This window comes from Mesoplodon mirus (assembly GCF_964341445.2).
Source record: "Mesoplodon mirus genome assembly, chromosome: X".
Lineage (NCBI taxonomy): Eukaryota > Metazoa > Chordata > Mammalia > Artiodactyla > Ziphiidae > Mesoplodon > Mesoplodon mirus.
The window spans coordinates 111,911,975-111,927,262 of NC_138981.1; the positions used below are offsets into that span (position 1 = coordinate 111,911,975).

At 43.5% G+C, this 15,288-nt stretch overlaps 1 protein-coding gene across 1 annotated transcript; it reads right to left on the minus strand.

Moving 5' to 3' along the window:
* Positions 1-6,126: 6,126 nt before the first annotated feature.
* On the minus strand, positions 6,127-7,134 carry GPR119 (G protein-coupled receptor 119; the record flags this gene model as incomplete). The annotated part of the gene is made up of 1 exon (XM_082610510.1): positions 6,127-7,134. One exon carries the CDS (start codon positions 7,132-7,134, stop codon positions 6,127-6,129), a length of 1,008 nt encoding a protein of 335 aa, XP_082466636.1.
* Between the last annotated feature and the right edge of the window lie 8,154 nt (positions 7,135-15,288).

Genomic DNA, 15,288 nt, shown 5'->3' on the forward strand with positions numbered 1-15,288 from the left:
GAGCCAGGATTCTAACCCAGGCCATCTGGGTCATGAGCCCATGCTTATAATCACCATGCTAGAGGTGTACTGACTCAGCCTTGTCCAGGGTCACTTAAAGTTTATGGCAGGTGAGCAGTAAAGAATACTGATTTCATTAGTTCCCCTGCCTTTATAGCACCCTGGGAGAAAGAAGGTCAGTGGTTGTTGTGGTTGATCACTCTTTGACACTTAACTGTAAGACTAGATTTAAATTACTTTCCTGGAGACCTGTGACTGCAAGTATATCATTTTCTTCTTATTCTCCACTTTCTACTTCTTCCTTATGTTTCCTTTGTTGGCCTTTCTTCTCCATGACCTCCTTCCTCACTAGCCCCCTCTTCCTCCCCAGTCTAAGTGAGCATACCATACACACAGGAGTTTGTTCTTGTAGGTAATACTATTTATTGAAGAACTTAGAAATATTGATACAGATGTCACTGATTTCTTCTTTTTTAAGTCTTTATTGAATTTGTTACAATATTGCTTCTGCTTTATGTTTTGTTTTTTGGCCCCGAGGCATGTGGGATCTTAGCTCCCTGACCCACACCCCCGCATTGAAAGGTGAAGTCTTAACCACTGGACTGCCAGGGAAGTCCCAGATCTCACTAATTTCAAATTGAGTAATTTGGACATGGGACTAGACTTCTCACCCTCTTTCCTCCCATGCAAAGAAGTCTGTTGTTAGGCTTATAAATTTATGGGAGGAATGATTAAACTTCTAAGAACCTGATTATAAATACTTCTTTTCTATTCACTAAAACATATCCCTTAAGGGATAATATTTTTGATCTTCATATCTTCTCAGTTAGCATGACCACTCGCATTAATCTTAATTCCTGAGGTTTCAGTAAAGGATATCTCTTCTCTCTATCCAGTGTCTCGGCATCAGAATTCAGTTGTATTTGGGGCTGTGCCTAACTCATTATAAACACTCTTCATGCATCCTTGGCTCCCGTTTATTTAGTAAATAAGAAAAACAATTTAACACATCATTGCGTAAGATTACTAAGGGACCTGGTAATCTTAAAGTGGTAGTTGGAATTTTGGATCATGAGCCCGTTTTCCACATTTGAAATAACCTCACAGCCATTCAGCTCTAATTTCTTGGTTCAGTTTTCTTACTTTTTAAACCACGTCTGAGATGACAGAGATGACTGAGATAACATCAGTTTGCTCTTCCATAGGATGTGCTTTAGTATTTGTCGAATGGCTCAGTGGGCAAATCTGCAAAACTATTATGAGTGGTAAAAGCACAATGAACAGTTTTGTGAGACAGCATGGCATTTTACTGGGCCAATGACTGTTATCTCAGCATGTTCATCATGTTTTTAATGCCATAGTGTCAACTCAGTTGAGATAGAACTGGAACCAATATGGATTTATTATATTAAATGGGAAATATAATTCAATCATGGAACTATTGGGTAACATACACCAAATGAAAACAAACCTAAAAAAATAGAGAACCACCCAGCCCCCAGGTTCTTGGTCTGATTTTAGTCCCTCTGGAGCTTTGGAGCAAATGAATTCTGCCCGCCCCATTGTGTAGAAGGCATTTTGAAAGAAACAGGAGCTGCTTTGTGCATTAAAACAGACTCTGAGACCCTTAGCAGCTGCATTTGTTGTTTCTAGGACTCCTCATGAGAGGGCTTTTTGAGCTCAGTGGCTGCTTATGGTCCCAACAGCTTGTAAATCCAGTGAACATATGGCTGGCTAGTAGCATGTTAAGCTCTCCCACACTTCACCCTGCCACAGTGGATCCATTATGTGGAGCACATCTTTCCTGGTCAGCAAGGCTGCGAGACTATGGCTTCGAGGCTTCAGCTGCATCAAGACCTGGCTCCTGGCTCCATATGATCATATTTTCATATTCTCGTGCCTATTTAGCAATTTATGGTATTGCACAAAGCCACTATCAGAAGATTTTAAGAGTGAAAACACACTGAAATTGGTATCTGTATATCACACGATGGTGTATCAATGATGCAGTTGTCCTGTGAGGGGTGTTGATAGACTGCTGTGTCCCATTAGTCCAGAATTCTGGATTTGCAGATTAACTCTAGCAGTAGGGCATAGCAACAGGTTTCCTTTTGTTAAAAAATAAACTGGTCAGCCCCCTTGGTATGGTTTATGCTTTCAGGAAGCCATGCACTTTTTTTTTTTTTTTTTTTTTTTTTTTTTTTTTTCTTCTTTTTGCGGTATGCAGGCCTCTCACTGCTGTGGCCTCCCCCGTTGCGGAGCACAGGCTCCGGATGCGCAGGCCCAGCGGCCATGGCTCACGGGCCCAGCCGCTCCGCGGCATATGGGATCCTCCCAGACCGGGGCACGAACCCGTATCCCCTGCATCGGCAGGCGGACTCTCAACCACTGCGCCACCAGGGAGGCCCCAAGCCATGCACTTTTATTTCTTTGAGATATTCATATCACTGTGGTCTGTTCGTTTATGGCTCACTTTTGACTCCTCATAGCAAATATCCTAGGGAAACATTACCCTTCAAGAAAGGCCAGCAAAAGTATGAATCAAAATTCTTGTAAGTGTTTAATGCTCCTTGACCTAGTAATACTACTTTGAAGAATTTTATCTTAGGGGATTAAACAGACATGTCAAAGATTTATATACAAGGGTATTTACAGTGGTATTATAACAGTGAGAAATTGGAAATAGCATAAATGTACAACTATAGAAAAATGGTTAAAATATTATATACTCATGTTGAAAAACATGCAACCCTTAGAACTCATGTTTTTGAAGAAAGCTTAATGACATAGGAAAATAGCACAATATAATATTAAGTGAAGAAAACAGATGAAGGAAAATAACAGTGATCATCTCTGGGTGCTATAATTATAGATACCTTTATGATTTTCTGTATATTCAAAAATTTCTAAAATGAAAAAAATTGCTTTTATAATCAGAAAAAAATAATGAACATCATGTATACATCAATATATAGCTCTAAAAGAAATCCAGGAAAGCTGGAGTAGTTTTAGCACCTAGCCCTCAATAAATGCTTGTGGGGTAGGTAGATGGATGGACAGATGAATGAATGAATGCCAGCTGACACTTGTAGGTACCATCATTGAGTTTATATGACTGCAAGAAATAACAAATGAAGATTTATTAATTAAAAGGAGAAGATTCCAGACCAGTCAGCCATTTGAAGGATGACATGGAAGGTACTGAAGGAGTCACAAAATAAGTGAGTGGCTGATGGCAGCAAGGGGTTGGGTCTGGCCTTGGGCCCATTGCTGTTCTCATTGCCCAGCTGTCAACACCATGTTTCCTCTTGTTCTGTGTGTTCTTGAAGTATCTCTTGAGCCTGCTGTTTTCACTGGTCTCTGTTTAGTTTGGCCAGTGACTGAGCAAGTGAGTCACAAGTTCATTTCCCATGTGAACCAGTAAACACTTCATCATATAGGAAGAAGATATCCCAAGGCCAACTCTGGCTGGCCAACTCTCAGAGATGGGCTTTTTGGTCATGTGGACAAGCAGGAGAGTGTTGGTGGATCAGGGCAACCTGCCTCTAACATTTGTGAAACCACTCAAAATGACCCTGTCCAGAGGGCTGTGCGTACTGTTCTTGAGAGTAGTCCTCTGAAACGGAGGTGTGCTGTACATAACATTAGCTACCCAAGGAATTAGTATAAAACTTAGTCATGTCACAATGTTTTTTAATGGATTCACAATAAGCTTTTCATAGAAATTATAGATGGGCCCAATTGATCTACATTCTGTCCTACAAGGTCTTAACATCTTTTTGGCTATTTTGATCAAATTGCTGAACAGGATCTGGCTTCTCTGCAAGTCCATCAGGAGATGACATTGGATGTGTGAATGAAATCTAAATGTCTCCACTCCAGTGCATTGCCTTATCTGTACAGGAGCCTGCATCAAAGAAAGCCATTAGACTCTTTAGCACAGCATTCTGTATCTCTGCTCTTGGCGGCTTAGTAAACACAGTGTTCTTAATTGCAGTTACTCTTAAACCCAAGAATATGATAACAGTGCCTTGTTTATATCTGCTCTGTCTTGATCCTGCTAAAGTATTAGATTTATGTTTGTCTTTTCCAGCCTGAGTCACCTCTCATCACTCATTTTTCCTAATGTCTGCAGATGTGACGGATTCCCTTAAATTGGTCAGCTGGATGTTGTATTCTTTAGGTTTTTTAAGGAAGAGGAAGAGAACATTTTCTGAGTACTAACAATGTGCTGTGGTGTACTAGGCATTTTCCTATGCATTGTCTGAGTTAATCGTCACTATAGCCAAATAAGGTAGGCATTATCATCCCAATTTTACAAACGAGGAAACTGTGGCTTTGAGAATTTAAATGACTGAATCATAATTTGAACACTGGTCTGTTGGACTTCAAAGCCTGTGCTTTTCCCACTGCGCACACTGACTCCCAGGAATAGCAGCGTTTTTTAGACTGAACCTCATAACACAACAATCAGCTGGCCTCCCCTCAGCTCTTGCCTTTCTTCTGTAACTAGCTTCCATTCCACTTCGCTTGTGTTACCTTGGGAAGATCAGTCCTTTGCAGCAAGGCCAGGAAATTAAGCTTTGAACCACCAATAAGGAGGGCATTGATTTGAACCTGCTTTCAATTTTGTCCCCAAACCCAGTTACTATTTGTGTTTGTGTTTGGTACCAAATCCCAGACAAATCAATTCATACTGTTTTGGTTTCTTCTGCCCTTTTTTGTTGTCCGCTCAGCAGCTTTCTAGGGAGATAATCTAGTTGAGGGCCTTAAGAGACAAACTCTCTAGGAATGTACTGTGGAGACCAGGAGGTTGTGGAAAGGGTTACAGGAAAGCTCAGGAAGGCTGAGCGTGGTTCCTGGGTTTCTTCCCCACTCTATTCTTGTAGTTTCTGCTGCCAGGGTTGCCCAGGGGGAGCCTGAGTATAATTCCCAGTTGCCAACAGTCATTTTCTGTACCTACAAGAAAGCAGGATAAAGCTGGTCTCCTGGGCCATTTTGGAGACATCCTCTTATGCAACTGAGTTTCTTAGGAAAATGCAAATTTGGGAGTAAGTGGAAGAAGGTCAAGCTCTGAGGAGCAAAGTGGGTCCAGTGTGGAGGGCTTGGCAGTGCCTTTTTTGGTACCTACCCCTTTTTTCCCTTTCTTTCCTTTCAATGTCTCAGAATTTGTGGTTTGGCATTGTCATCAGCAAGTAGCTACAAGTGACATAAGAGGCCAACTGAGGGGAAGGGGCACCACAGAGTTAGGAAGGTGGTGGGTTGGAGGGGTAACAGCAGAAATAATCACAAGACAGGCGATTTGCCAAAGATACACTGTTTTGAACACCATGAAGTGTGGAAAAAGACAAGCTTTAGTATCTAATTCAGGTTCCTACATTTATACAACCTCACTACATGAAATGTCTGATTTACATCAGGGAGGGCAGGACTCCTCATTTCACCAAAGCAAATCACTGTAGTACACAGTTAAAAAGAACAGAACCTCATTTCTCCAGTGCTGTGCTGTCTAATATGATAGCCACGGGCCACGTGTGGCTCTTGAGCATTTGGCACATGGCTAGTTTGAATTGAGGTATTCTGTAAGGGTAAAATACACACCAGACTTCAAAGATTTAGCATTAAAAAATAGGGTAACAATCTTTTATATTGATTACATGTTGAATTAATGTTTTGGATATATTGAGTTAAATGAAACATTATTTTCACCTGCTTCCTTTTTTTTTACCTTTTTAATATGACTACTAGAACATTTAAAATTACATAGGTGGCTTGCATTAGACTTCTATTAGACAGTGCTACTCTAGTGTATTCAAAAATAAGATTTGAGTTTAAGCATCTTTCCAGTAGTACACTTCTTGCTTTAAGTAAGTATACCTCTACAGGAGAAACAGACTCATTGCAAAAGAAGGGCAGGGAGGAATGGAGATTTGCAAATGGGGAAGCTGATTATAGAGGGAAGTCAGCACCCTGCCTTAGTTACCTCTCAGTCTGAGGTAAGGAGGTGCAGGGGGTGGTCAGTTGCTGGAAGCAAGTGCTCTCTTTTCCCTAGATCCACCTGGTCTCCTAGCTGGGGCTCTGAGAAGGGAGAGGGGGGCACTTTGAAACTTGTCTGCCCTTACCATCTTAGCCATTAAGCTCTGAGTGGGAGACGGTGGTGATGTGACGGGCACTTTCCCTGGGCCCCTGTGGGCCACTATCCCTGGCCGAGAGAAGGAGGAGGAATGCGGCGAGCCCCTTCTTCATTCCCAGGGCCATCTGGGAGAACTGTTGCCGTATCTCCTTCTGCCAATAGGCATAGATGAGTGGGTTGAGCAGGGAGTTGCCCACACCAAGCAGCCACAGGTACCGTTCCAGCACTGGGTAGAGGTGGCACTCCTGGCAGGCCACCTGCACAATGCTAGTGATAAGGAACGGGGTCCAGGACAGAGTGAAGCTGCCAATGAGAACGGCCACAGTGCGGACAGCCTTGAAGTCACTGGGGGTCCGTGGGGGCCGGTGAGCCCCAGCCGGGGCTCCTGCATGCTCCGTCTTGCGGATCTGCTGGCTGTGCATGGAAGCAATCTTGAGCATGTCACAGTAGAAGAAGACAAAGAGGAGCAGGGCTGGGAAGAAGCCAACGCAGGAGAGGGTCAGCACGAAGTGCGGGTGAAACACAGCGAAGAAGCTGCAGGGCCCCTTGTAGGCGGTCTGCTGGAATACGCGGACCCCGAGTGGGAGGAAGCCAATGAGGTAAGACACCAGCCACAGCCCGGCAATGCAGGCCCCGGCCATGAGCCCATTCATGATCTGGAAATAGCGGAGGGGCTGCTTGATGGCAAGGTACCTGTCAAAGGCAATCAACATGACCGTGAGGACAGAGGCAGCTGCAGAAGAAGTGACAAATGCCATCCGAATGCTGCACAGGGTCTTCTGTGTGGGCCGAGCCGGGCTGGAGAGCTGGTCTGTGACTAGGCCAGAGATGGCCAGGCCAAGCGAGGTGTCAGCCACAGCCAGATTCAAGGTGAAGCAGAGACCTACACCATCATTCTTGTGGATCAACGACAGCACAGCCATGGCCACTAGGGCATTAGCAGCAATAATGAGGGAGGCCAGGATAGCAAGGATCACTCCGAATGAGAAAGATGACTCCATGTCTTGAAGTGGCAGTATTTCCACTTACCAAGGCATGCTGGCTCTCCAGCTCAAATTCTCACGGGGGGCGGCAGAGCGGTGGGTTCAGAGCTGCAAGGCAGTGCCGGCCATCGCTGGCAGTCCAGGCCGGAAACTTCCTTTCTTTGGGGTACTGCTGGTCACTGAGAATCACTCCCCGTCTCGTTTTCAGTCCTCAGCCTCTTGCCTCTCCAACTCTCTGAAGGCAGCAATCCAAGCGCAGACGTCTCCCTGGGTCCTGAGCTAGTCCCTCCTCCCACCACCAAGTTACTAGACAGCTCCCAAGTACCTGCTGCCCGTTGTCTCGCCAGGCTCTCTCCCTTCACTGATGTTTCAAGGACTTTGTTTGGAGAGACTCGGACATTCATCAGGTCTTCCGTCTGGCAGAATATATAATTGACTCTAATCACACTTTTTCTTTCTCCATAGCTTGATCTTAGATGTCCACTTCTTTTCTTCCTAAGCCTCAAGTTCTAGCTTAACAACTAATCTCAGTTTAATTAAGCATTTGCTTAATAACGAATTCTCAGTTACTATTATGACTGCTTTTAATCGAGCAAAATGATCATAATCAGTTGAAGTGGGAAGTGGGGCAGGCAAGCTATTTTAGGGTCCAGCATACTTTCAGGGGAGTTACCACATGCTTAGGCTGTTTCTTTTTTAACATCTTTATTGGAGTATAATTGCTTTACAATGGTCTGTTAGTTTCTGCTTTATAACAAAGTGAATCAGCTATACCTGTTGTTTCCTAACACCTCAGATTCTAATTTTTTCAAATAGGGTGTGCTGGTCCCCTATTTCTCATTCCTCAGAACTTGATTAGTTGAGGATTCAGAAGGGCAGGAAAAGCAAAACAGAATTGTTACTAGCTGTTATTCAGTTTAGAATAGAGCCTTCTCCCTGTCGAGAGCTGCTGTCTATTGGGTATACTCACTGAGAACTTTCTCTGCACTATGTTGGACCATGTCTCTGGTCATGAGTTGTGGCTGCCAGTCTTGTACTTTCTTTCTTTCTTTTTTTTTTTTTTTTGAGGCCACACCGTGAGGCATGCAGGATCCCTGACCAGGGATTGAACCTGTGCCCCCTGCAGTGGAAGTATGGAGTCCTAACCACTGGACCACCAAGAAATTCCCTGCCTTCTACTTTCTCGATCCTGTAGCTTTGCCTTTCTTTTTTTAAAAAAAATTATTTTATTGAAGTGTAGTTGATTTACAATGTTGTGTTAATTTCTACAGTACAGCAAATTGATTCAGTTATACATATATACACGTTCTTTTTCATATTCTTTTCCATTATGGTTTATTGCAGGGTATTGAATATATTGCCCTATGCTGTACAGTAGGACCTTGTTTATCCATCCTACATATAATAGTTTGCACCTGCTAATCCCAAACTCCCAATCCCTCCCTTCCCCACCTTCCCTCCCCCTTAGCAACTACAAGTCTGTTCTTTATGTCTGTGAGTCTGTTTCTGTTTTGTAGATAAGTTCATTTGTGTCATATTTTAGATTCCACATATAAGTGATATCATATGGTATTTGTCTTTCTCTTTCTGCCTTACTTCACTTAGTGTGATAATCCCTAGGTCCATCCATGTTGTTGCAAATGGCATTATTTCATTCTTTTTTATGGCTGAGTAATATTCCATTGTATGTATATACCACAGCTTCTTTATCCATTCATCTGTCGATGGACATTTAGGTTGCTTCCATGTCCTGGCTATTGTAAATAGTGCTGCAGTGAACATTGGGATCCATGTATCTTTTCGAATTAGAGTTTTCTCTGGATATATGCCCAGGAGTGTGATTGCAGGATCATATTAGCCTTGTTTTTCTTGATCCTTTAGACTTGAGGTATCTCTGGAACAGGAGAAGGGGAGGTGAGCTCCATTCTGGAAAGTATCTACTCTAATGTTTGGTTGTGGAATTTTCCATTTTCCAGGGATAGAGTTAGGCCAAAGGGCGGCAGTGTTGCTGAGGCAGGTGAGATGGGCCCAGGGAGGGCGGCTGTGTAGCTCACTGCTATTTTAGATTGTATATCCATTTGCTCAGGTACATTAGAACTAACCTTTTGCCTGCTACTCTCATCTTGGATACCAAGAAGAGAGGGGTGGGGAGAAGAGTGGTTAGAAGCTTGTTTACTCAGTTCAGGTCAGAGCACAAATGGGAAAGGTTAGTGTTTTAAGTGAGGGAGTGAAGAGCAAGGTGCAGAGTTGGAAGCAAATATTATATTCCAGGATGTTTTGACAGTCTGAGAGGGCCTTTGGCAGATGTCTCTCTTACAAAGGATCAGAAAGGTTGTGGCGTGGGGACTTGGTATTCTGGTTGCCAACCTGAGAACTGTTTTTATTCTTTGGTACATCCATTAGGAGGCTGGTTTCAGTCGCTTAGCACCTGGCCTAATTTTATACCTGGATCTAAGGTGTGCTTTTGTTTTCCCAGCCCTTGACTCTATGCGTGGAGTCAAGGTGGCCCTTTTCAAACCCATGCTAAAACTCAAGAGTGCATCAGAATCCCCTGGAGGGCTGGTTAACACCCAGATTCTTGAGCCTCACCTCCAGAGTTCTGAATGTGTTAGTTCTGGGGTGGGCCCAAGAATCTGCATTTCTAACAAGTTCCCAGGTGATGCTGATGCTGATGCTGCTCTAGTGAAATGCTCTAGTGAAACGGTTCTTAACCTTTGCTGTGCAGTGGAATCACTTGTTGATTCCAAAACTAGTGATGTTTGGGTCACACACCAAGGGATTCTGATGTCATTAGTCTGGGATTTGACCTCTGCATCTGGAGTTTTAAAAGGTCTGCAGGTGATTCTAATATTCAGCCAGGGGTGGGAACCACTGTCAAATGGCAGAAGCACAGGCTCTGGAGTCAGGGCACCTGGGGGCCAGCCTGACGCTATTTCTGTGCTTTTGTGTGGACAAATGACTTCACCTCTCTGATTTAGCTTTGGCTTCCTCATGTGTGACATGGGGACAATAATACCTACCTCTCAGTGTTGTGGGTATGATAAAAATGAGATATGATGGATGCAAAAAGGCTTTATGAACAGTAAAATGTTACACAGGTATTTTTCTTGATTTTCTTATATCCTCTTGTTAATCAAAGGGTGTATCAGATCAGGAACATTGGTATGACCTGACAGCTTGGTAGAAATGCAAATCTCAGGCCCTGCCCAAGACTTACTGATGCAGAGTCTGCATTTGAACAAGATCTCCAGGTGATCTGTAGGCATGTTAAAGTTGTCCTTTCCTCTCTCCTACTGTCAGGTGCCTGGTTGTATTAGTTTCATTTTGCTGCTGTAACAAACTACCACAAACACAGCGGCTTAAACCACACAAATTTATTATCTTAGTTCTCAAGATCAGAAGGCCCAAACTGGTCCCACAGGCTCAAATCAAGGTGTTGGTAGGGCTGCATTCCTTCGGGAGCCTCTAGCAGGGAATAATTTCCTTGTCTTTTTCAGCTTTTAGAAGCTGAGCATATTCCTTGGCTCATGGCACATCACTCAGACCTCTGCTTCCATAATCACATCTCCTCCTCTGACTCTTACCCTTCTGCCTCCCTCTTTTAAAGGACCCTGTGATTACTTTGAGTCTACCCAGATATCCATGATATCCTCCCCATATTAAGATCCTTAATCACATCTGCAAAGTGCCTTTTGTCATGTAAGGTAAAATACTCATAGGTTCTGGGGATTAGGATGTGCACATGTTTGGTGGTGTGGGGACCATTATTCTGCCTATCACACCAGTATTCTCTGCTGCCCAGGTCTCTTTTCCCTCCATCCCCAACAGATGCTCTTCTCAGTCTACTCTTCCTTTGCTCATATCCTAGACAGTTATTTGTTTTCTTTTAGCCATTAACACTTTCCTGTTTTCTGTCTCAGGAACCCACACGCTGATTCAAACTAATTTAGGCATCCTTGGAAAATAGTGAGCTCTCTGTCATTGGAAGTATGCAAGTAAACGATGAATGCCCACCTGCCAGGAGGGCCTTAGAAGGAGATTCTGCAGTGGTGCAAAACATCATTATTCCCGCTGAATTGTCTTTCACTCCCTACACAATCTGTTTTTGATGGGCCTCCAAGAGTCTCCCTTAGCTCTCTCCCTTCATTCTTAGCTACCCCCATCTCTGTGTTGCCCTTGGTATTTTCCACCCCCTTTCCCACATCACCACCTGGTCTCAGCTGTGTGTCCTAGGTCATAGCCACAGAGAACATGGTTCCTTCCTGGGAGGTTGGTTGCTGGTCCTTAGAGTCCTGGAGCAGACTGAGGACTCTAAGTCTCCAGTGTGGAGCATTGACAAGGCAAACAAGCTTGGGTTGAGAGAGGGAAGAATGAAAGGGCTTATTCTCTGGTCAAACTATCCTATAATGAATGCATTAAAGGCTGGTCACAGTGAGCTGTCACCAAGGATGCAACAGGGCGCTTTATCCACCCCGAGGGAATGGGACAAAGGGCCACAGGTTTCAGCTGGAATGGGACTGCAGGAGATGCCAGGCTTCAACAGAGCCTGGCTTTGGAGCCAGACTCGTGGGAGAGGAGCTCTAGGAAGATATTCAAGACAAGTCACACCTGATTTCTCATGGTACCTAGACCAGCCATCTGCCGGTGATGGTTTAGCTGCATCTTGCCCAGGACTTTAATATCTCTTCCTGAATGAGTAGACTGGTACATCCATTACTGTGAAATATTATGCAGTGGTGTGAAAAGAATGGGATGGGTTTATTTGTCCTGACACAGAGAGACCTCCAAGACTTGGTGTTGGTTGATAAATCAAGTCACACATCAATATGTAGAGTCTGAACCCACTTATGAAAATAAAACCCCAAACCTCAGCTAAATGTATAGAGAGGAGATTGTTAACAGTGAGTGAATAACTGTGAGGTGGGGAGTGGGATTGATGGGGGGTGAAGAGAGACCATCACGATTTACTTTGAGTACTTCTTACTTGTTATATATTCTCACAGTGAGGATGTATTCATGTAATTTCAAAAGAAAAAACCTCCTCAAAACTCCCCCTTCCTATTCCAACTCAGGCACTAGTTTGCAAAGGCCTTTTTCAGACTATACAGAAATGCACACACACACATTCTCAGACAGCCATTTCCAACTCTTTCCTGAGGAAGATCTGGGGGTAAGATTTGGGGGTTGCAGAAGGGGTGGGGGATTGTAACAATGCCTGGGGGTATGTGGAATCTGAGAAGATTATTGTTAATATTAGTAATACCTACATTTTATCACAGACACTTTACATGGGTGATCTCATTTATTCCTCACAATATCCCCGTGAGATGATATTATCGCCAACGCACATGGAAGTTCATTGAAGCTAATTAAACTGCTCAGGGTTCCACAGCTAGCAAGGGGCAGAACTGGGGTTTGAACCCAGGTCTGCCAAGCCTCGGAGTCTACATTCTTGTAACTCTGTCAGCTGGTCTCTTCAGAATTGTAATGTTATTACAGAAATGTAAATTGCTGACCAGAGAAAGGGTGAAAGCTGTGTGGCATCATCTGAAAGCTTTGAAAACCTGTGCCCAGCCTCATGAAGGATGCTAGCCCTCACCACATACAAGAAGAATGCTGCCAGCCTACATGCAATGTCATTGTAACTTGAGCCAAGACAGGCCCGTCCTGTGCTTCTTTTCTGAGGGCTTTGCTTGCCCCTCAGCTTGTCTCTCTGATCGCCCATCTGATCTAGTCTTTTCAATGATGTGTCTCAGTGATCTGGCTTCTCTGCCCTGTGGCCCACCCACTCCTTTCCCTAATCTGCAGACTGTCTCCTACTCTCTGGATCAGTGTTTCTGGATCATTCCTGCTAACTAGCTTCTTCACCTTGGTCTCGATATGTCATTCTGTGATATGGCTCAGCAACAGAACACCCCAGAAAAAGTCTGGCTCAAATAGTGAAAATGAGGGCAGTAAAAGCTGATCATGCAGGGAACATTTTGGAGAATAGGGAGTGGAGCACTAGTCATTGGGTTGGAGATTGACCTGAGTAGGCAGGCTCCTGTCATCTCTCAAAAATGCTTTTCCATTCAGCTCCAGTTGGATTGGCCCAGCTCTGTTCCTCACCCCATCTGGTATGATTGTCCCATTCAGTTCAGTTCAGCACACACACTCCATAGGCCTGCATGCCAATGGGGATTTAACATCATGGATTTAGAGTAAATGTGATTTGTGATTACAGGGGGCTCCTCTTGGATCAGAGCCATTTACTCCCCCAGCAATTTCTTCTTTACTTTCTCACTTTCTTCTCTGGAACTGGATTCTGCTTTCAAAGTCAGCTTATCAGAAATCTTGGTTGCTTCTGAAATTTGTGGTGCTTGACGTGTGGAAAGCTGCTGCTCTGGGCAGTGGAGGAAGGGGAAAATGACAGCCGGGTGGTAAAAGGACATCTGTTGTGTGTCTTCTAGAAGGCATACTCACCCCTGGAAGCAACTTGGCCTCTTGCTCCTCAAGAGTTCGGGATTCTCTGTCCAGTTACTTGGGATTCTACCTAAAGCATCAGACTGCCAGGGGCCAACAGTTGTGCTGAGCCTGGCGGGGAGCCCATAGGGGTGCAGTTGTGTTTCCAGTTCACCAATACCTGACTCACATAACTCATGCCAGTTCTCCTGCAACATCTTCTTGCTAAGCTTTGCAGACTGCTCTCAATTATCTGTGGATGACGGTATTCACAGATAATCAAAGGTGCTTATCTAAGGCAGTTATCCTTAGCTGTTATTGTGGTATTTTTTAAAAGCTGAAGTATAGTTGATTTACAATGTTGTGTTAGTTTCAATTGTAGAGCACAGTGATTCAGTTATACATACATACATGTATTTATACACATATATAATCTTTTTCAGATTCTTCTAAGTTATTACAAAATATTGAGTACAGTTCCCTGTGCTATACAGTAGGTCCTTGTTGTTTACCTATTTTGTATATAGCAGTGTGTATATGTTAATCCCAAACTCCTAATTTATCTCCCACCCACCTATCCCCTTTGGTAAAGGTAAACTTTTTTTTCTATGTCTGTGAGTCTATTTCTGTTTTGTAAATAAGTTCATTTGGATCATTTTTTAGATTCCACACATAAGTGATACATGATATTTGTCTTTCTCTGTCTGACTTACTTCACTTAGTGTAATAATCTCTAGGTCCATCCATGTTGCTACAAACGGCATTATTTCATTCTTTTTGCATGGTTGAGGAGTATTTCATTGTATATATATACCACATCTTCTTTATCTATTCATCTGTCGATGGAAATTTAGGTTGCTTCCATGTCTTGGCTATTGTAAACAGTGCTGCAGTGAACATTGGGGTGCATGTATCTTTTTGAATTATGGTTTTCTCCGGATGTACATGACCAGGAGTGGGATTGCAGGATCATATGGTAACTCTGTTTTTAGCTTTTTAAGGAACTTCCATACTGTTCTCCATAGTGACTGCACCAATTTACATTCCCACCCACAGTGTAGGAGGGGTCCCTTTTCTTCATACCCTCTCCTAGCTGTTGTTTTTGAATCATAGAACCTTTTAAAAATCTGATGGAAGCTGTGGACCTCCCTCTAAAAAATGCACATGTTCATGTACATACAGATCATACAAACAAATTCACGGACTTCATAGACTCCCTGAAGCCCACGCATGGATTCAAGTTAATATCCCAGGAGGAGATGATAAGATCCTCTGTTAACACAATACATCATTTCTTATTCCCTTTAGTCCTCCAGGAAACCTACAAATCAGGACCAGATCTTTTAAACAAATACATTTAAACAGCTTTCTTTAAAAAGTGTGGCCTGCATCCATTGTTTTAGGCTTCTGTTTTGCTTCCATCAAGCAGCATTGCCCCTAAGTCTCCAGTGTGGGAGCAGGTAAGTACAGGATGGCATGCTGCTTAGATTTATGGGTCCTCTTGAGTCACCTTCCTGATGGTGACATTGTTTCTGGATCAATTGAAATAAGTGGATGAAAACACTGAAAAATTAAAGGTGCTTCTACCAAGAGACCTTTTCTGTAGTGTCTGACAATGTTGATCACCTTTCACTCTTCTTGAATCCTACTTTCTCCTGCTGCTTCATCTTCATCTGTCATCCTCCTCCTCATCTCCTTTCTTGGCTTCTCAGGCACTTTGACTCAACAGTT